At 44.6% G+C, this 23,191-nt stretch overlaps 1 protein-coding gene across 5 annotated transcripts in view; it reads left to right on the top strand.

The window, feature by feature from the left end:
- The window catches only part of PLCB1 (phospholipase C beta 1), a 650,190-nt gene extending 627,068 nt beyond the window's left edge, over positions 1–23,122 (top strand). For 3 of the 5 annotated variants that reach the window (XM_037896161.2, XM_043544063.1, XM_043544064.1), the window contains one exon: positions 21,793–23,122. In XM_037896161.2, coding sequence (XP_037752089.1) covers positions 21,793–22,023 — 231 coding nt within the window. In that variant the 3' untranslated portion in view covers positions 22,024–23,122. The remainder of the gene's footprint in view (positions 1–21,792) is intronic. The other 2 variants (XM_037896163.2, XM_037896162.2) reach the window with 1 other exon arrangement.
- The last annotated feature ends 69 nt before the right edge of the window (positions 23,123–23,191 follow it).

Here is a 23,191-nt window from a genome sequence, read left to right as displayed (position 1 = left end):
CAGGTGAAGGTGATTGGGGCTCAGCAGAGGGGTCTGGGTGTGCGGGTCTCAGCAGGGGTATCTGGGTGATAGGGAAGTGGGGATTAGTGGGGTGGGAGTCTGGGTGCAGCTAATTGGGGGGTCAGTGGCATGGGGGTCTGGATGTGGGGGCTCAGGGTGGTGCAGGGGTGTGGGGCTTGTCAGAGTGGGGGTTTGAGTGCCAGGAGCTCAGTAGGGGGTGGTCTGGGTGCAAGAGTGAGGATCCGGAGGCAGGAGATTTGAGGGCAGGGGTTGAGGTACAGTGGGGTGGGGTTTGGGTATGGAGGGCTAGGGGTATTCTGGATGTACTGGGTGACGCTTGACAGGGGTGTCTGGGTATGGGAGGTCTGGATTCACAAGGGTTGGGTGGATGCGGGGGGGAAGCCGCTCCCCATACAGTGTCCCCTCCCCCCACAGCTGAGGAGCGATGGGGCCAAGAAGCAAGGGGGGATGCTGAGCTTCCTGCAGCTGGGGGAGGTTTCTGGGGGTGGGTCTTACACAGCCCCAGCCACTCCTTGCAGGGGAAAAGGAAGTCCCATCCTCTCCTGCCTCCAGCCCAGCCAGGACTAGCAGCTGATCCCAGCTCAGGGTAGAAGCCACTGGCTGGGGTGTCCCCAGCCCCACAGTGATTTTCCTCTCCACAGGCTGCTCCGGGTGCCTGAAACAATGTATCTGCACTACTAGGGCGTGATGTGTGACTGCTCTTGAAGCTTCCCTTTGCTTCCCTGTCAGAAAGTCATTTTTCTGCAGGGAAGCAAAGAAATCTGCACAGGGCATGAATTCTGCGCACACACAGTGGCGCAGAATTCTCCCAGGAGTAGTCTATTGCTGTATCTTCTAAGTGATGTTTCTCAAACAAATAAGTCCTTGGACTTTTTATGAAGCTGGCCTCCCTTTACATGAATAATATGTTTCTTTCAGCACCGGACTTTTGGCAGAAAGTAGTTATATTGTATAATCTGGAAAGAATACATGGAAAATACAACAATATGTGTTAAATATCTGTAGATAAAAGCTTATAGCTGCAGCAATCTGTCTTAGCGTGTAACAGCAGAAAATGGTAAACTGACAAAGAGTCTCTTGTGTATTCATTGCTCCCATTAACTTTTCTTTGTTATTTGAAGGCTGAAGAAACCTTTTCTGTTAGCCAAGATTCTTTGTTGCTTCAGCTTAATTTTCATTGCAGAACGTTAAATACAGGTCATGTCTACAGTGCAGCAATTAATGGATAGCCTAAAGTCTTATTATTTCAAACTAATTGATGTGTAAGAAATTTTAAATAACATAAGAGTGATAGGAAATTTTAGGAACGATTTATGTAACTAATTCAGAATAATCCTATCGCTGTTGTAAAAGTAGCAAAATAATTTAATTATTCAGTCATACTTATTAGTGCTAATATTGCATGCCTTTTTTCTACATTTTGAAATCCATGTTCATGGATGGGTCAGCCAAGATGAAAATTTTTTAAATTTACAACCTCACTCATCTCATAGCTGATACTTCCCTATCACCACTTGAGCTCTTCCCAAAGAAAAAGATAACTGTCTGGTATCCTAAATAAAACTATGCAATCTGGATGTATTTTAAATAGAGCCATTAATCAATCAACCAACGTTTTACAATTCCCAAAATAACGTGATCATGGCAGGTTGTGTTTTTTCTAGTATCCATTCAACTTGTCTCCAGCTAGATTGTGATCAGAATTGCCATCACAGAATACATTCTAAACATGCATGAACTGAAAGAGCCTTTTAATGCACTTGGGAGATGTCAAGTGTGATAACAGTAGCAGGGGTCTAACAAAATAAATCTCTCTTCAAACAGACATTCTTGGCATCTGAAAAAAAAGGGGAGCACAGAAGCAGGAGAGGGATTGGTAAGAACAAAACTTAAAGAGCTTAAAGTTACAAATAATCAAGAATAGAAATTAGATTCGGATAGAAAGCAAAGGACATTCCTAGGGACCACATTATACCCTCCTGTGGTATATCTCGGACAAAGGGAACAGAAGACTTGGAGAAACTCCATAGGGTTCACCTCACGGTCACATACTCAGCTGGAGTAGACCTGGCCTACTTTAATGGGAATATGCCAGATTTACACCAGGGACTGAATCCAAAATCCATTTAAACCATTGGAAAGACTTTCATTGACTTCAGTAGGCTTTGGATCAGGCCTCAGCTGAGGATCTGTCTTACAGGTTCCTCCTAGTGCCTGGATGACCCTGGAGGAAGCAAGAGTGGTAGCTTCTAAACTTCATGGATCTGTGGGATCTGTACAGAAAGAAAGTCCCAATGACATGGCGGGTTTCCTCTGTACTAATGTCTAGCAGCCATTCTCTCTCCCTTGGCATCCATGCTGTCCTTGGCCAGCCTGCTGTGCCTAAACTCTTCTCCCCTTCCATGGGTGAGTGGACACAGCATGGAACAAAAGGCAATAAAACCACTTGGAACAGCAGTAGCTTCCGCTCTGTATTCTAACAGAAATTCTGCCAGTCAGAGAGGGGAGTATGCCATACAGAGCAGCTGCTCCTCCTCTCTCCCCCTTCCCCTGACACACCTTCTCATTCCTCCACCCTCATGAGCCGCTGAGCACTGACCACACACAGATCTAGCATAGAGGGCCTCCACAGGCCCCAGGGATAGGTGGGGGAGTCATGCCTTACTGCTCTTTCTCCCCTTTCTGCTCCTTTTGGGGCTTTCTACCTCATTTTATGCTTCTTTGCCCATCATCATGCATAATAGCGAATAGCGGGGAATTAGCGATCCCTTATATCTATATCTCCAAAATCCTGGATGTGTGGGGTGTGATTGTCCTCTCTCCTGCTATCTCGATCTGAATTTGCCACTTTAATCTCTACTAGAAGCTATACGATCTGCTCGGGAAAAAGCATATTTTTCAGCTTTTGAACTTTCCTCAATAACATGGGCATCAAGCCCTAACAAAAATTTTAAGCAAAATATGCACAGCACTTCAACTCCAGACATACATCTGCTTCAGATAATATCCTGAACGGATAATATTTAGCCTGTTCATATTGGGGTTATCCTGGTATATTTAGGTCTATCTTGTCTGTTCTAATTTTTGTCTGTTCAGAAAATAAAATACAAGCTGTCACTTGCCCTTAAACAGTTACAATTCAACACCTTCTGCGAGAATAACTTGCAAACAAATGTGAATTATTTAGGGATCTGACTTGCATGCCGAGAGAAAATCTAGATAGACTCCCTCGCCCTCTGTCTGAATCACTGAACAATTAGCAAGCTGCTGTCAATCAAAGTACAACTGAGTTAAAGATTCTCCCGTTCCTTTTCTGCACATGAGGGGACTCTCTTTGATCCTGTTTATATTCCTCCCTGTCAGTTGTCCCTCTATCATTCCAGCATTCTCTACCTTTAAGCTAGGAATTGTTATTAATGATTAGTAACAAATATGTATTAATTAGTCATTAATTGGGTGCTATTACCATACAAAACTATCAGAACAGGACCCCATTATATTGGACACTGTATAAACATACAGTAAAAGAGTCCTTACGTCAAAGAACTGACAGACAAAGACCAGGCAAACCAGGTGGGTGACATGACGTTTGGAAGAGCTGAAAGGAGAGGAAGACAAGGGAACACATTATGTAAACATGCCATGTGTGTAACTTGCGTGTTTTCCATGTTATTAGATATTCCTGTTGATTTGTAATCCACTCACCATTGTGGCATCACCAAGTTGTACTGAACTGGTGCTTGCCGGGGCACCTCTTCCTGTAAGTGACTGGTGGGCCCATAGGTGCCGACTCCATCTGTGCACCGGGGCTCAAACACCCAAGGGGAAAAAAGTAGTGGGTGCTCAGCACCTACCAGCCACAGCTGTTCCATGGTGCCACGATCAGCTGTTCGGAATCACCATCGATCAGCTGTTCGGAGGCGTGGCTGATCAGCTGTTTGGCAGCTGAGGGAGGCACTTGGGGGAGGGCGGAGAGCAGCAGGTGGGCAGGAGCTTTGGGGGAGGGGGCGGAGCAGGGTCAGGAAGAGGTGGGGTGTGGGTGGACCTCGGGGGGAAGGGACGGGGCCTTGGGCCACAGTGGGGGTGGAGCACCCCCGGGGAGAATAAACGTCAGAGCCTATGGGAGGGCTGCAGCTGCAGAGTGTTGCACCACACCAATAGTGGTTCTGCAGCAGCAGCGGCCACACGGGTGAGTGGATTCAGACACCTTCAGAGACAGGGGTGACAGATCTAATGTCAGCACTTGGCAACTCACCTCAAGCCCGTGGAATGTCCATGCTTATTCCTGGCTTGATTATTTAATGACTGTGCTGTGGCTTTATGCACGGGTATGTCTGCACCATGAGCTGAGAGTTTGAGTCCCTGCCGCGTGCTCATCGAGCTGGCGTACAAAAGTAGCAAGGTCTCTGGGGTAGCGCAGGTGGTGGCGAGCAGCGGCCTGGGCTAGCCACCCCAATACGTACCAAGGGGGCTCAGGCAGATGCGCACTCGGCCGGGCTAACTCGTACCATCGCTTGCCGCCGCCTGTTTGTCTGCAGCAACACCGCTGCATTTAGCATGCCAGCTTGATGAGAGCTAGCACAACGACGTCTGCCTGAGCTGGGACTCACACCTCCGGGTCCAAGTGTAGACAGAGCCTAAGTGGTCCAAATTTCGACCTAGTTCAGTCTGGAGGAAGCAGATCCAACTTCGAGGAAGTCTCTGGGCCAGAAGTGCATCATTGCCAGTATTTGAACATTTTTGCCCGGGACCATTTTCCAGAGGAGCAGCCCTTCCCCCTCAGCAGGGATTTGTGAGCACTGTGGTCACATAAATAATACAACTGATACTAATATGTGCTACAATTCATAGGTGATCTCCATGTATGGTAAGGTACTCCTCCTCCTTCCGAGGCATTGAGAGCACTGTAGTTTAGCTCACTCTTAGTATCTTCCAAATCCATCAGGGTTGAAGAACTCTCGTGGGATTTGTTTCAAAAAGAATAATTCCCTTTCAAAAGCTAACAACGCTGAACCTGAAGAATTTAGGTTAATGTAACGAAATTACCACCGTCCTTTCATGCTAAATAATGCTTTTTATTTTTTAGTCCCGAATCGGCTTTATGAAATCTTTTAGAAGGAAACGGATTGTCGTGCTATTTTTTAAAACCATTTAAAATGCTCAGTATAATTTACATTTGTTCTTTACATCAGTCTAGAATTGTAAAGCTCACCTGACAAAAGCAGAAGGTAGAATGACATTATGCATTATCCTTTTTATCCATGTGCTGCACCTAACTAAAATATTCAGAGACTTACATTTTTCCAGAAAGAATGCAAAGTCTAGAGGCCTGATTCTATCTCCTTTATGGTGATGTAAATCAGGAGAGACTCCATTCAGCTTGGTACCATGACACCAGTGTAAAGCACATGTACTTGACATCAGAGCTGGACTCTAAGTAGAGAAGAAAAGTCTTACGGCTTTCTCGGGCAAGATTTTTTTAACAGCCATTTTTTTACTCGAATGTAGCCCATCGCTTGTATAGAATATGCTGTGTAATGTCCACTGTGGATGTATATGATGGAGGGACATAAATATATTGGATCCAGACTAAAATCCTCTCAAAATGGAACTAGGAGTCTGAATGGGAAAACATCATATCAAAGACATACTTAAGGTCAATGGTAAGATTTCTGTCCACTTCAGTGGGTGCTGGATCAGGCCCCTATGGGATTGCTCATCTGCTCCTCAGCAGTACCCAAGTGCAGGTGACTAGACGAGGATAAAGTCCCTCTGTACTGCTGACCTTCAGAAGTACCATAGGCAGCTGTGATGGCTGTTCCTGGTTCAAAGTAGGGGAATTTCCCATCTACAGAACGCTTGATGGGTTATTCCAGATCTTCCTTTTCCCCAAGGCCATGGTCTGACTGCCCAGCCAGACTGCGCAATTGGGAATGACACTGAATAGTTTAAAGGGACTGTGGTGCCAAAGTGGTATCCCCAGCTCGAGATTTAAAAAAAAAAATCAGTAAAGAAGGAAGAAAACAAATACACACAATGAGGGGACAGCATTCCTGCAGTGCTCTAACAGCCATGGAAGTAATAGGGGCACAACCACTGTGACTGGGATGGGAGTGTTCTCCATCCATTGTGGGAAGGCCTCTTTCGCCACAGGACTTGGTTTGTAAACAGACCTGCCTGAGGGAGGAGAGGCTTGTATTTTAAACACCCAGCTGATACTGTACCTCAGCCTCTAGCTATACTAACTCCTGCTTGGTTTCACGCTTCTCTCGGATGAAGAGATGGGAGGATGGGAGCACTGAAGTTTCCAAGAACCTGAATGGTGCAGTCGGGGGAAGGGAGGTTCCATTACATGAGGTTGTGAATAGAGTCTGAGCCTTAGGGCTTGGCTACACTTGCGAGGTACAGCGCAATAAAGGAGCCCCGGGCGCACTAGCTCACTACCCACCCACACTGGCAAGGCACGTAGAGCACTCTGACTCCACGGCTACAGCGCTGCTGGTACTCCACCTCGGCGAGTGGAATAATGTTTGCTGCGCCCCCGCTGGAGTCCCACAGCGCCAGTGTGAACAAGGTGTTGCTTTACTGCGCTCTGATCAGCCTCCGGAAATGTCCCATAATCCCCTTAAGTCAAGTGGCCACTCTTGTCATTGTTTGGAATCAGCTGTAGGAATGCGGATATGCCCTTTGAAAGCTCCGTTTCTGACAGCCAGCTGCTTATCTGCTCCGAGACAAAGCAACCATTACTGTGGAATGCTGTATGTGAGAGAGAGAGAGGCGGGGGAGCGAGGGGGGTCTGCTGCTGTCTGAACTCACAAGACAGCATGCTGACATGCTCTCAGCCCCCCCAAAAACCCACACTCTCTCCCCCCCACATACACACAACATACTCCCTGTCACACTCCACCCCACCCGCCCCCCATTTGAAAAGCACGTTGCAGCCACTTGCATGCTGGGGTAGCTGCCCATAATGCACCGCTCCCAGTGCCGCTGCAAGTGCCGCAGATGTGGCCATGCCAGTGCGCTTGAAGCGGTCAGTGTGGACAGACTGCAGCGCTTTCCCTACTGCGCTCTCCGAAGGCTGGTTTAACTCAAAGCGCTCTACATCTGCAAGTGTAGCCAGGCCCTTATCTGTTTGCTAAACTCAAACTCAGAGCATCACAAACGCTGCATCACTGAGAGGGGCTGTGGGTCTGTGTGGCTTAGGGCCCAGATTTTTAAAGCGATGTAGACATTGCTGCTCTCAGTGTTGCAATGCCTAACTGATTTCAGGGCTTATATCTCATTTTCAAAAGTGATTGAGACACTTAGGAGCCAAACTCTTATTGACAGTCAATGGGAATTAGGTACTGAAGTTCCTAAATCACTTTGAAAATGAGATTGACGCTCCTAAATCAATTCAGTGTTGCAATGCTAAAAAGCGCAGCAATGCCTAAATACCTTTAAAAATCTCGGCTTCTGAGCCTAAGTCTCATTGAAAGTCAATGGGACGTAGGTTCCTAGGTGCCTACATCTCTTTTGAAAAATGGAGTTTAGACTCCTAAACCACTTAGGCACACTTAAAAATTTCACCCAAAAATCTATAATGTTCCTGCTCTAATTTTTTGTGTAGTGTTGCCAGGCGCTGCTGAACAGTTGTCGAGTCTTGTCCCAGAGGTAGTTTTGTTTTCATAGTGGGCAAAATTATTCTTGTTTTTATGCCATTTGATAGAGAAAAGTTAATAAAAAGCTTATTTGAAAAAAAAATCAAAGTATTCCAGGCTTGTTCAAACCTTCCTGGAGAGAGCTGGTCTGACATTTAATTATATCTCCAATTAACATATGCACCTGTTCAGTACAAATTAATATTTACTATAAGAGAAACCTTCTTTAGTAAACAACTATGTGACAAAGAATCTTTTTAAACAAAGCACCCCAAGCTCCTGTGTGGACTTGTCTGCTAAGTGCAATGCTCCTAGGTAGGTGGTGGGGTGTGGAAAAGGGAGGTTACTTTATCAAAAAGTTTCGCTCGTTTATACCGTTTAAAATAATCTTTTGACTCTACAGAATTTATGAGAGACGATAACACTGAGAGGCAGAAGAGAGCAGTGATTCGAAAGGACTCAAGGAGTTGTTAATCAATGTGGCAATTCTACCGTGTGCCATTAAGCTGAGAGATAAATCAAGGAGCACTGCTAGAATCATAGCACTGAGTAATAAGCAACCAGGAGTCCTTGTGGCACCTTAGAGACTAACAAATTTATGCCACAAGTACTCCTCATTCTTTTTGCGGATACAGACTAACACGGCTCCCACTCAGAGCGCTGAGTAATGCTCTGTAGCCATTCCGTCTGTAAACACGATGGCTATTGCCACATAAAAGAAGTGCATTACCCTGTTCTTTCTAGCTGATTTGAGCATTTGGCTATACCTGTAATCCTCACGTGCACATTTGGATGGTTAATATCGGGGTCTCAGAGGCCACGCTGATCAGTACAAGGTCAGACTCTGAATAGACTTTCTCATCAGCTGCTGTGCGAGAAAACTGTGGATTGCCCATTAAAATGCCACAGATAAATGGAAACCTCCAGTGAGATTCAGTACAGAATCTCTGGTTACGTGGAGTGCAAATCCAGGCTAGCGTTGTTAGTGAGCTAGTTAAGAAACCTTTCAGAACAAAGGATTTCGTTGCAAAGGATTACAGAACTGTAACTACTTGAGAGGGGTTTCAATGACACTTCCATGGCTTTGATCTTTAATCACAGAGAGGCTGGTTTCTAGTCTAAAAACACTCATTTTTAACAAGATATTAACAGAACATCTGCTCGGTAATTTGCAGAACAGACTTTTCAAACAAACTCTGTGCTGCAGAGTCTCCTTCGTGACACGTATAAGCGTAGTGACACATCAGGCTCCTCTTGTCACTAAGCAGGGAAAATGTCAAAGAGCTGTATAGGGTTTTATCAGTGTGATTACCATTAAAGTCAACTAAAATCCCATGCAATTCTCCAACAATAATAGGTATAAAAATTATACTAAACATGTACTGTGATTGGTGTGTCCCCCCAGCCAATGGGACAGTACTCTCAGGTGCAAAATCTTCAGCTAAGTCTACACTGCAAAAACAAACAACCTGTGGCAGTCTCAGAGCCCAGGTCTACAGACTTGGGCTACGCTGCTAAAAATAGCAGTGTGGACGTTCCCGGTTGGGCTGGAATTCGGGCTCTGAAACCTGGCGAGGGGGTTGGATCTCAGAGCCCAGGCTCCAGCCTGAACAGAACATTTACACTGCTATTTTTAGCACCATTATGAGCCCAAGTCTCTAGACCCGGCTCTGAAGCTTACTGCTGCGGTTTGGGGGGTTTTATGCAGTGAGAGCTCTTGTTGCTGTAGAGGGTGCCTGAGGGTTTTGGTTGCTGGGGAGAGTAAAGCGTAGATCAGAATGACGCAGTGGAAGGAAGTAGCCAGACACTACCAGAAGTCAGCCATGCTAGAATGATGCATTATGATGCCACGCGGCGTTTCAGACAGGCCATGCTAGAATGATGCATTATGGTGCCACGCGGCGTTTCAGACAGGCCATGCTAGAATGATGCATGATGAAGTTAAAGTTCAAAAACTGAAAAGCACTGTTCAATTGTGCTCACATACCTGTTTAGAATTGCAAGGGATCCACAAGAGGGGCCAGTTGCCATCAGAGCATTTTATAGTGTCATAGGATAATGACATTGATTCCTTTGTAAAGTGCTTTGAGATTTAAAGTTGAAAAGGCGTTATATAAGAGCGAGGTATTATTATTACTACTGCTGTGTATCGCCTATTACGTCTTGTCATTTCTGGCCTCCAGAGAAGAGTATTCCAAGCTTTACTGTCTTCCTACATATCTCTTCTCCTCCAAAAAGAAGCCAACCTCTCCCCCTGCAGGACAGCAGTGCTTTTAGGCAACAGAGACTGTATAACTGACCCTGTAGATTCCACTGTACTCAAGAGACATTCGCCTTAGCTGCAAGGAAGGCTGTTCAGCTTTCAGAGTGCAGAGAACTCTAGCAGGCAAGGGACTTGAAACATTTCTGGCTCTGTCATAATCTCAAGATTTAATTGTGAGAAAGGGTTTCCAAGGGACTGTTAAGCACTTTTGAGCAGATAGTTAAAATAATGATACCCTTTAGAAGGGTTCTGCTGTCTGACAGTCAACTGTCTATTCGGAGGGCATACTGGAAGCTCCATGGAAGGGAATAAATAGTCATCATTAGAAGGCAATGGAGAAATCACTGTGTTAGTCTTTAATGCAGTGCCATAAAGTGCATAGCACTTTATGAAAGAACTAAATCAGAGCTTATATTGCAGCTTCTGTTGAGCGATGTCAGAGGAGTTACTTACCCAGGATCCTCACCGGGGAAACAGAGTGCAGAATGTGGCAATAGAGAGGCAGATGTCAATGGAGTTTCTCTGGATTTCTTCCAGTGAAATAGAGAAGACTCCGGCCATAAGTAGCTTGCAGTGAACTTACTTCAGTTTCACGATGGTGTAAAAAGCAAAATCTGGCCCAACGTCATGATGCATAGTCAGGGAAGAGGGATTTTTTTCCCCTTTCATACCAGTTCAAATTCTCTCCGTTTATTTTTATCATGAGATGCATGTCACATATTTATAGTCATAAAAAAAAATCACCGACAGCTTAAGAAAGCCTTCTAGCTACAAAAGCAAGCAGTTAAACTGCAAGTACACAAAATATTAATCAGAAACAAGAGTAGTTCCAGATATACAGCTTAAAAGGCCCAGAGCGGGATTTTGCATGAGAATTAACTGGGGAAATGTTAGAGAAGTAGAAAACAAAGGGACCATGAAAAAATCCCCAGACATTTCAAAGTAATCCATCCATTTGAAGGAAATACAAGAGATCTGAAATGTGCAAATACAGCCAGTAGTGAGCTGAGCTTCCTGAATCTCCACACAATACCCAGGCTGCTATAATAACATGATTTTACTATGGATCCCATAAAGAGATATGTATTGCTAATGTGTCTATCCTCTTGGATCTAGGTGTCTGGTTTTTTGGTTTTTGGTTTTTTTTAGTTGGTAACAATTTTATTTGACAAAGGATTGCTGATGCGTTTCACCAGTCACCAGTTTCACCAGTCACACTTATTTATTAATTAGCCCTTGAAGTAGGTGGCAGTTTGCTGAACAAACAACAGGTAAAGTCCCTTCACCAAAGAACTGCAATCTAAGAGCCTTATTTAAGGACCCAATTAACTTCACAAATCCATTAATTTAATTGGGGTTACAGTCGCATGAAGCAATCTGGTCAGGCAAGAAGCAGCGTGCACTGGTCTGTTAGTAACCTGGGTAAAACTAAGTCTCTGGACATTTCCATCAAGCCGTCTCCAGCTTCAGATTACAAGGAGTTCAGTGTTAATCTGTCTGGATGGGAGATTGAGCGGGTGGCAACTAGCATATACTTGAGGGGCGGGATAGACCGTGTCGGAGGATGCTCCAAAGACGTGGATACTCATACAGCAGCCCCTGCTGCCGTGTTTTGGCCCCGTCAGGGTATGTGTACACAGCAGATGGGAGCACGTCTCCATCCCAGCTCATAGTCATAGCATTTAAGGCCGGAAGGGACCACTAGATTATATATAGTCTGATCTCCTGTATAACATAGGCTACGAAAACTACCTAAAAGGAAGAGAGACTTGTGCTAGCTTGGCTCGAGCTAGCATGCTAAAAATAGCAGAGTAGAGGTTGTGGCTTAGGGTGCAGCATGTGCTCTCAAGCCCGCCCAACGCCCTGCATCTGAGATTGGGTGGCTAACCCGAGTATCCACCGGAGCTGCAATGTCCACACTGCTATTTTTAGCACGCTAGCTCAAGTGGAACTAGCACGAGTTGGTCCACCCCGCTTGCTCCCAGCTCCAATGCAAACGTACCCTCAGTGACCTTTGTGGGACCTGTCCTGACATCAAGCTTGCTCCGAAGTGGTGGAGCTCTGGAACCTCATACCAATTCTGTTGTACGGCAGTGAAAGATGGGCACCGAGGAAGGTTGAAGAGCGGTGGCTTGAGATTTTTATTCTGGTCACCTTCATCAACAGCTCCACATTAAATGGCAGGGCAAGATCAGAAATGAGAATATTCAAAGCTGAACCCACAACCACCTCCATCAGCACTGGTTTGGTTTTGGCAGCTTTCTTGGTACAGACACGTTGGAAGACCAATGAATTACAAAGCATGTTGAACAAGGAATGCTGCTACACCGCCAGCAATCTGGTGCTCATCAAAACCTTCCGTGGCATGAACACATTAATTACCTGACTAGAGATTGCTCCATGTGGCACTAAATCTGCAAGCAGGGTATATCCTTTCGGGATATGCCATGATGAAGACACGAGCACAACGCTTGGGGTTACTGTATCTCCACACAATACCTAGAGTGCCATAATACACATGCTTTCACCAAGGATCCCATTAAATACATATATGCAATATATCTATCGCCTTGGGTCTGGGTACCTGTGGACAGGCTAATTCATTTCACCAGTCACACAATCTAAAGCCTTGATCCTGCAAACAGTTATGCACATGCTTGACTTTATTCATATGAGCAGAACCATTCAAGTCATCAGGATAACTTGTGCTTAACTTGAAGCAAGCGTGTAAATGTTTACAGGATCAGAATTTAAGGGCATAATCCTGCATCCACTGAAGTCAATGGCAAAAATGTTTGGCTTTAACGGGAACAGGGATTAAATTAAGACAACATGAGTGAGAAACATGAGAAGACAAAAGAAGGGCATAAGAGGGCTTAAAAGAAAGGTCAGATGGGGGAACAGAAGGTTTTGGGGCTGCCTAGGTTTGCCAAGGGCACTGGGCGGTTTATTGTGCGTTGTTTAACTCTATAGGTTTGCAGTTTATAAACAAAAGTTCTTCGAGATCTTGCAAAGGCAGAGAGAGTGGCAGAGGAATGACTGAAAGTGTTGTCAAGGTGCTGGAGGCTGTGACGGTGGGACCCTGTTGCTGCTGAGTGAGATTCCTCTGCGGGGGAGTGGCCTTTATGGGCTGGAGCTGCTGCTACTCTCATCCCCCATGGGGCAAACTGAAGTCCCAGAAGGCTGGTCTGGTGGGAAGCAGAGGAGTTGGGTTTAGCAGGCCCTGCTCTCTTGGGCCTGCTGTCTTCCTTACTGCAGCTGAGTGAACCTGCTCCCCAGACATTGGCACCTGTAAAGTGTTGCCCCTGGAAGAGCCCTGAAGCCGATGCTGTCAGCGGTGGGAAGGGCATGCATACCCCCCTTCCAAATCACACTCAATGTCCTGGGAAATGAACAATTTCCCAGGATATTGAGTGTGATTTGGAAGGGTGGCAGTGGGCATTCGCTGAGCTTTGGATGTTCTTGTCAGATGGCAGCAGTCATCAGTGGGAGAATTGTGCTGTTTCCTGGTCAGTTAAAAGAAGTGCCTGCAGCATCAGTCACTTACATAGCCTAATGCAGAGCCCAGTTGTCTCTGTACCATCATTGTTAGAGCCTTTACGTCTTCCCTAATTACTCCACATACCAGGTTCTTTGGAGATGATTCTCTAGTGGCCAGAATGGTTTCTTTTCATCCTTATCTATATTGACCGTGTGTAGTTTGTTGAAGTCCAGGTGTTAACACGTGTGCCCCATTTGCTCTTGTGCTAGTTTGCACTTACTAAAAAAAGATACTCTTTATTCACCAAGTCGGGTGAGCTCCACAGATGGTTCTCAGCAGGGTCAAGAAGGAGACCGGGGAGGAGAACAATGCCATGGAGATGACACTTCCATGCCATGCCAGTAGGCTTCTGCTTGGTGGCAGGAATAGCAGGGCCCTTAGTAAGAAACTCTTGCTGTTTCAAAATAGAAAAGAAAAACAATTGTTGACTATAGATCACTTGATCCCTAAGCTCTGCTCCTCAATTTCAATCTGCTTTTTACAATTCTTGCTACTCAGCCTCTAATTCCGTATCCCTCTCAAACGGCTCTCTAATTAAGTAAGCTCTGAAAACGAAAAGTAGCAGCACGTTTGCTCTCTGTCCCCTTAATCTGGGAGTCCTGCATGCACTGTTTTGGGAGCTAAATTGAGGTTGTGGACATAGTGCGTATTTGTTGTTTGATGCTGTCATAAAAGCCCCGACTCTGCTACTCAAAATTGTCTTTGGGCACATAGGTCAAACGTTTGCAGGCATGAAAACAGGTATGTGGAGCTTTAGCAGGCTCAGAGAAGCGTGGGGGCAAATAAAAAGTGGTTTCAAGCACAATAGTTCTGTTACAGACATATGCTTGTCCTGATCTACAGCTTTAACAGCTCCCTGGTGTTGGGGAAACAAACCGTCGTTCCTAGTGGCTTGTGAAAATGGAAACATGAATTTAAAACACTCGTTTATTATACCGAACTGCTGGTGCAATCCCACTTTTATTAATAATCAATATAGTCACTGCTATATCACCTGCATTCAAAATGAATGCAGTTTATCCCTCACAATGCATGGAAGAAATTAATTTAATTGCTTTGTTCATCAGTCGACCAAAAGGCAGATGGGAACATTCAGATAGAATTAAATATTATGCGGGATGCTTGTTAGAGCCTACAATTGTTATGGATACAAAACTGTTTTAGACAGAAGTCTTCAAAACATTTGCCTTTAAGGCTTGCATTCTCCACACTTGGCTTCTGCCGGGAAGGAAATTTTTTTCTATGCTCTTTAAACAACACCCTGTGATGGGGTCAAGACTCCGGCTATTTGTTCCGGGAATTAGCTCTGTCTGCTGCGGAGCATCCTCAGCATGGGGTGTCTTGCCCGTTGTCTGTTCTGCTGCCCTGGGATCTGCGTTGCTCCCCGCTCGGTGGCATCTGCTTCAGGACACTGCCCTCCGGCAGTGCCCACTACTCCAGACTCACCCCCTTCTGGGGCGGGAGGAGGGGGGGATCATTAACAGCAGTCTTTGGGACTCACACCTGCCTCAGTGGCCAACCACAACCCAAAGTCTAGTCCCTTAGCTCAGGGGCAAGTTGCAGTCTGTATTGGCCCCCGTCTTCCATGGCCAGGTGCAATATAAGGGGGAGGACCCAGGTCCGCCCGCTACTCTGGGTCCTGACCCAGGGACCCTCTAGCGGCAGCCTCTTTCTGCTCTTCTTCGTTCCCCTCTTGTCCGCCTAGTCTTCCCTGGGTCACTTCCACTTTGGCTCCGTGCACCTTCTAGGCCCTTTGTAGCAGGGTCTGCAGCCTGGCAGGTAACGGGGCTGGAGCTCTCTCCTGCTCCCCAGAGCCTGCCCAGCACTGCTCTGTCCAAGGTGCGTGCTCCCTAGCTCAGGAGTCAGTCCTCCTCCCTTGCTAGTCAGGGAGAGACTCCCTTCTTCTCTGCTAGGCAGCCTTTATATAGGGCCTTGCCCGGCCCTCATTGGCTGCCTTTTCCTTCCCCTGATTTGCCCTCCACAGGCCTTTATTGATTGGCTGCCGGTCTGTGCAGCCTCAGAAGGCCTGTTCCAGCCCTTTTCTCAGGGGGTGGGGTGACCACCACACACCCCTTCAGTTATTTTGAGTTCAAAGAAGCTGGGGGGAAAATCCCATTAAAAAATATAAGTAAGGATGGCATCGTATGGTATTGCCACCCTTACTTCTGCGCTGTGGCTGTCGGGCAGCCCGCCAGCTCTGAAGGCAGCGCCAAAGTAAGGGTGGCAATACCATGACCCGCTAAAATAACTTTGTGACACCCTCCACCCCCGCAACTCCCTTTTCTATCATGACACCCAATTTGAGAAACCCTGGTCACCGCCGTGAAATCTGTATTCACTGTATAGTATATGGTAAAAGCACACAAAAGAGCAGATTTCACAGTCTGTGACGTGTTTTTCATGGCCATGAATTTGGTAGGGCCCCCACAATGACCATATGTGTCTATGTATGCAGCTGCCAATTTGTTACCATGTGCTTAGACTAATGCCGAGATTTTCTTAACTATGTTGTGCTTCTGAGAGCTAAAGTATTTTATTATGTGATGATCTGATTCCCATAACAAATTACCCCAGCCATTTCTTTCATGCTACCTGAAACGAAAAACAGTTTCACCAGCAAGAACGTGAGGATAAATTAGATTTCAAATACTGAGAACTGACGGAATCAGTATTCTACTCTTAAACTCACTAACCAGATAACTCTGAGCGCTATGAATCTGGTCTTATTCAGCATTGTGGGGATTCATCTTTCTTTTTACCCAATACACTCCATGTGAACCACAATCCTCCTGGTAACTTGTGCTGGGGTTTTTCATGTGATCCTGTTATTTTTGTTCTTGGTGGAAGCAGAAGTTCATTAGATCATGCTGGAAGTATGCAGAGGTCTAGAGAGGTTGGTCAGAATAAGTTTGAAACCACAGTTTCTGCTTCTATGCTTGGTAATTCTGTCTGACCCGAGTTGGGTTTTTTTTTAGTATTGACCTCTTAGCATGTGCTCCATTTTAGTAAGTTTAAAATTAATTTGGGGCTTACGTAACATAAAAATTATAAACTGTATAAATCACAGCATTTATTTTCTTTCCTCAATGCTTTTCCCTTACTTTAAGCTGAATGACTCAGGTTAGCTTTCACTCCCGTGCTCCCAGGCAGTCCTGCTCAGACCTCTCCCTGCTCCATGCCCCTTTTCAAACAGTGGTTTTAACCAAGAACCCTGAAGACTTTTATTTTCCAGCTGAGAGGCAGTTTGGGTCCAAGGGATTGCGCTCTAGGCTAAAGATCATGTGCTCACAATTCCTATGCTGGCACGAACTTGGTGTGTGGCCGCGGGAGATCAACGTTGCTGCAATCGATGCAGCGGGTGTTGATTTAGCGAGTCTAGTGAAGACCTGCTAAATCGACAGCAGAGCGCTCTCCGGTTGACTCCCGTACTCCAGCTCCCCAGGAGAGTAAGGGAAGTCGACCGGAGAGTGTTTCCCGTCGACGCAGCACAGTGAAGACACCAGGGTAAGTCGACCTAAGCTACATCGACTCCAGCTACGTTATTCACATAGCACAAGAATAAACAGCTGAAGAAGAGTCAGCTGAAGAATCTGAGTTGCATTACTGAAGGGCTATGTATGCTAAGTGTTGCAAGAAATCTCACAACAGAATCCAGATCACCGCATGTCCTATGTCATGTAGTTAGTTTGGGATCCCTCTGTGGCTTGAGAGCAGACGAAGCTGTGGATTTAGACAAGTAAATGAAGTTTTTTGGGCCAATCCCAATGAAGTTTAGAAATTCTTGATAAATAAAAGCCATTAATAAGGAACCTTTTATTACCAAAAATGAATAACGAACAGGTGAATCTATTTTATTCACACATATTAGATACTAGATCTCCTAGAGGAAGGATGAATTAACAGAAGTCTTTTTTTAAAGGCTCATGAAGCAAGAACCCAGGGAGCAGATCTGAGAATACTATTGATAATCCATGTTACACCTTGAATCATACAGAGATGTATGTCAACATGAGAAGTCAGGATCTCCATAATTGACCTAGATGGATAAAAGTCATAGAAACCACACGCAGAAACTATAAACCTGCCCTGAAAAAATTATAGTTTGTATGATTTTTCAGATACCTTGCTCTGTGAACAAAATATATTAAAGAAACAGTTTCAAGGAGATCAAGTAATTATGCTAGGTGTCCTTTTCATTTATGTCTGCAAGAGCAAGACTTCCACGAATATCATAAAATATGATTAGAGATGGGCCAAAATTGGAAACCTTTTCTACACTCCTGTGTATTTCACAGGAGTGTAGATGCAAATTCCTCAGATCCAACTCTGCCTCCATTCCAAATCAGATTCTAAGTTGAAAAAGGCCTATTTCCCAGGTTGGTTATAGCCAAAATCCTACAAGTCAATTTCACCATGTTTCGAGCTAAAATCGCAGAAATCTCACAAGATTTTAGTACCCTTAAGTCCAAAACTCAACCTTAGTCTTAATTTGGGTTTGAACCTAGACCAAATGTAATGGAGATCTGAACACCATTGCCTCACTCATACGTCAAATTGATGTTGTTTAGTTCTAGGAATTATTTTGGTGAAATTCTATGGCCTGTGTAATATAAGAGGTCAGAGTAGATGATCACATTGGACCCTTCTGGCCTTGAAATCTGGAAATCTAGGAGGAATACAAATAGCGGCTCAGAATGATAAACCTCTCAGGGATGTACAATGATTTCTATTTCATATGTCATTCTTGGGTGTCTCCCCAATACACTAATTCCATTACCCGCAGTAAGGTGTATCACTGTAGGTATTGATGTGGTCCTACAACATGAAATATTTTATTATTTGTGGCCAGATTAAGTTGAAAACCTTGCATTCGGTACATCGCATTGCTGTTTGTAGAAATGTGTTGATTCCTGTTTCTTAATTAAGGTTACTAATATTGTGATGTGTCCCAGTTCAATAAGCATTGCGTTAGGAAAGGATTTTAATGTATGCTAATAATCTCCATATGTGGAGTTCGTCACTAAGAGTTAAGAGTAACTGTAACAAATATTAACACCTACATCTCTGAAGATTCCTATAAAACAAGGATCTTAAGAAATGACTGCTTGATACAGCTTGACACTGACAGTCTTGCCAGCTATTGACTTAATTCTGGGGAGTCTCTACTTGTTATTGGAAAAAATCCTTGAGAAGTTTGTGGCGAGAAAACTCCAGTGGTTTCTGAATTGCCTTGACACCAATCAGTCAGATTTTAGACTTAGATATGGACCAGGCACTTGTTGCATTAGTCAGTGATCTCCTCCTCATGATCATAGAATAGAAGGACTGGAAGAGACCTCGAGAGCTTATCTAGTCCAGTCCCTTGTGCTCATGGCAGGACTAAGTGCTATCTAGTAGTATCTATGATGGATGGATATAAACTGTCCATGCTGCTGCTTTTGTATGTGCTGGGTTGCCTTTCATAGTACTGACCACATGGTTTAGTTGACATACCTGAGACCCGCCCCTAGAAGGACTCGATGGAGGGTTTTTTTGAGCATGAGAGAGCCCAGTGGGTAGCGTTGGCCAGCTGCTCTTCTGCTGTAGGGTTCCCTTATGTGGGTTACCACCAGGGTTTATTTCATCATATCCACTGTGTAGAAGTATGAGGCTTAATGAGGAGATGTGGACTGTGATAACACACCCATGTCTACAGCTTTGTTGCTTTGATCTTGGTAGGTAGAGTTGAACAAATGGTCCAGACGTTGTCTGAGACTGTGAACTGAATGAGGGCTAGATATAGAGAAGATAAAGGGAATGTTGGTAGGCTGGAGGAAGCAACCAATAGAATTGATAAACCAAGCAGAGTGAGGGAATCTGCCACGTGCGGCACAGATTTTGTAATTTAGCAGTTTCATGCGATGTTGGTCTGCTCCTGGAGAACTAGCTGTGGCTAAGAGCACTTTTGACACATGGTGAAACCTGACTGTCCTTTTTCTCTAGGATGTGGTCCTTGATGCAAATATCCCTGCCTTTGGTCTCCTCCAGAGTAGAATATTGTAATGCATTCTGCACCATGCTGCGCATTGAGACCATTCTGAAATGAAAACTAGCGCAGAATGCAGCATCTCAGTTGTTCAGTCGTGTGTCAGGCAGAGAGCATACCATGATAGTGCTCTGTAATCTTCACTGGCTGTCAGTAAATTTCCAGGGGGGTTTCAATGTGTTAGTTTGTAACTTACTGCTATTATATTTTTTATTAATTTATCTCAGGTATTGCCCACACTCTTCTAGGTGATCTCAGAGGAAAGTCCCTTAAAGACAGAGAGAGGGAAGGGAGAAGGGGCACAAGAAAAAGAAGAGGCGGCATTGCATAAGGGAAGAGTGATCAAAGTGGTAACTGGCCATGTCATGGCAAAATAAGACTGATGCAAATACATATTTGAAATCTCGGATACATAATTTATTCCTCGGACTTGTCAGCAGCAGTTAGGGTGACCAGCTGTCCTTATTTTATTGGTACTGTCCCGATATTAGGGGCTTTGTCTTCTATAGGACCCTATTACTCCCACCTCCATCCCGATTTTTCACACTTGCTGTCTGGTCACCCTAGTAGCCATCAGTAATATGGATTGGGGGTGGGCAAGATGGCTGTCGTGAGGCCAGAGCAGATGGTTACCATAATCAAAATGGGAGATGAGGGCCAGAGCAAGCGTTCTAGCAGCAGAGATAGAAAGAAGAGGACTGATCTTAGACACTAAGGAGGAAGAAGCTACAAGATTTGGACACTGCTTGTATGTAGGGAGAGGAAGGAGTTAGAGATGGATTCAAGCTGGGAAGTGGCGGATTTGAGTAACAGGGAGGATGATGGTGTTGTCAATAGCAACAAAGAAGTGGGGGAGTGGCCGGGGTTTAGGAGTGAAGATAAGGAGGTCAGTTTGGGTCATGGGAAGCTTACATGGATGGCAAGACATCCAAGAGGAAGGGTCAGAGAGACAGACCGAGATGTGGGATATGCTGGAGGCAAGTTGAGGGCAGAGAGGTCGATTTGTGAGAGGTTGCCATAGCGCTGGTAACTGAAACCCAGTAAGCAGATGAGGTCACCCAAAGAAGAGGTGACCTAGTGGACAGAGCATTGTGCTGGGACTCAGGCTTCTATTGCCGGCTCTACTGCTGGTGACCTTGAGCATGCCACTTAGGCACCTAAAGACCTGTCTAAAGAGACTTAGGCACCTAAAGGCCAGTTTTCAGCCTACCTTTAGCCTAGTGGTTAGCTTACTCACCTAGGATGTGGAAGACCCTGGTTCACTTCCTGCCTGATGAGAGGAAGGGGTTTGAATAGGGAATGGCTGAACCACTGCACAGTGGGACATTCTGATGTGGCTCAGTCTCTCCTGTTGAAGCCGTTCCATTTTGGATAAATAAGGAAATTGAGAATGCCTCTGTAGTCCGTTAGTTGGAGCATTTCTTGTTCATCTCCCTTCTCCTCATCAAATAGAGGGAGCAGTGGAACAGGGGTCTCCCATACCCCAGGTGAGTGCCCTAACTACTGGGCTAAAGGTTATAAGGGAGGCCTTCTCCTCCCCTCAGCTGTATTCTTGCAAGAAATGGCTGAGGCTCCTGATTCCAGGAAAGGTTTCCCAGCCATGGATCACAAAGGGAGGTAGGCACTGACCTATCTGAGAGGGGCAGGGTTAAGGATACACCCTTCTCACCAGCATCTCACACTGGTTAGTTTAGGCAGCTCCTTGCCTACTGTGCTAGCATTTGTGGATTCCATTTTCCGGCACCTGTCTCTCCCCCCATGCATTGTATATGGAGCCGAGGCACCTAAACCAGGGTTTGTGGATTCCAGTGATTTTCCCAAGGTGCCTTTCCTGGATCTGAGCTTTAATTTCTTTGTGCTTCAGTTTCCCCATCTGTAAAATGGGGTAACGATACTGACCTCCTGTGTAAAGCGCTTTGAGATCTGTTGATGAACAGTGCCATATAAGAGCTAGGTATTATTATTATTTATTACTAACAGAAGTAAAATTAAGCACATGCATGTTTGCAGGATTTTGGTACCTATGAGTGTCGTAACAAAACAAAATGTAAAAATGGTTGTATTTGCCTTCAGCTTTGCAGTGGATGCATGATAATTAATAGGTGTCTGATCATTATTAGGTGTATCATAGGTATAGTCCTAAACCTACAAACTGAAAATAAGCCCCCAATCATGTCAGAATAACAAATGGAGGTGAGTTTGTAAGTTTTTCCCCTCCTGCTTGTAGTGTCCCCATGCTGTAGGTTATTGTTCCCATCAGAAATGATTTAAGACCGTTTCTGTTTTGTTTTTGTTCCAGTTACAAGGTGAACTTGATCAGGAATATCAAGACAAATTCAAAAGGCTCCCTCTGGAAATTCTGGAGTTTGTACAGGATGCCATGAAAGGGAAAATCAGTGAAGATGGAGACCACAGTTCTGCCACTTCCTCCCTGACATCTGACAGTGGAAAACTGAACCATAACCCTCTGCAAAATGAAGAGGAAACGGAAGAAAATAATCCAGATAAAGTGTTCGATACCCCTTTTTAACTACCCAGGGCAGCCCACAAGCAACAGTTATTGTGCCAGGGCATGCCACTCCCATGCTGCCCATTCTCTGGTTTCCTGTTGTGAGCTGCCATTGAAAAGCTTCTGAATGCCGGAGGCATCTGTATTGAAGTTCACATTTTAAAAAGAAACATTTTATAACGAGATTGTGCAAAGGTCTTCACTCTCATGCTTCGTTTTTTTTATTATACTAAAGCTTAGTGCAGTGAGAGTAGGGAATGAATGTGTTAATACTCCCCCCTCCCCCAATTTACAATGAGTAATTTTCAGGCCTTATGCACTTTTAAGATAGTTTAATGAAGACCAGAGTATTGTACACAGGCAAATGTGCACAGATTTCCTTTTAAAGTGCCAATGCAAAGCATCCCAAACTAATACTGACCTTACGGAATTGTATGACAATACTTAATCATTTTTGTTTCCTACTTTCTAACTGCACCTTGACAGCTGCGTCATCATGTTACATTTGCACTGAAACATTTGATCCTTTTTAGCTTTGCAAGCACTGGTGGCTTGCTGTCTTGATATTATGTTTATCATGTGGAGAGAAATATATTTGCTGCTGAAAAAAATCCTTTGTTGGAACTGTGGTGGTTAGAGTAAGTTTAAAACCAAGAGTTGGACTTGGTCTGCGTAGAGAAAGAGAGTGTGTGTATGTTGTACACTTGTGTGAGTGCATATATGTTTGAGCATATACATACACACACACACATACATATACACACACAGCATGTATGTATTTGCAGTCGGTCTGCTCTCATGGCAAAATGAAAAGTTTCAGGGATACGTGAATAGAAAACCTTTATAGATTGTAACCTCTGGGTTAGAGTGATATTAAACAAACATTAAATCATAAGATTCTTTTCGTGTTGTTGGTATTGTAAATTGAAGTACATTTAGCAAATAAATTTGATATATATTTTGCAGACTTGAAAGTATTGATTTTAAGTATCATATTTTAAGCTTACTGAATTTGATAGGGTTATAAAAATGTTTAAAACTACAGGATTTGAACATTTAGGAACATCTTCCATCATTTTTAATTCTGCAGTTCAGTTTTACTAACGTCAGAAGTTTAAAAGCAAATTTAAAAACCCCACCCCTGTTATTTCAAATATCTGTTAATCCATATATCCATACTTTAACATAA

The sequence above is a fragment of the Chelonia mydas genome, chromosome 3 (genome assembly GCF_015237465.2).
Source record: "Chelonia mydas isolate rCheMyd1 chromosome 3, rCheMyd1.pri.v2, whole genome shotgun sequence".
NCBI lineage: Eukaryota > Metazoa > Chordata > Testudines > Cheloniidae > Chelonia > Chelonia mydas.
Note: the sequence above shows the minus strand (reverse complement) of the source record. Positions and strands in the feature narration are given on the sequence as shown.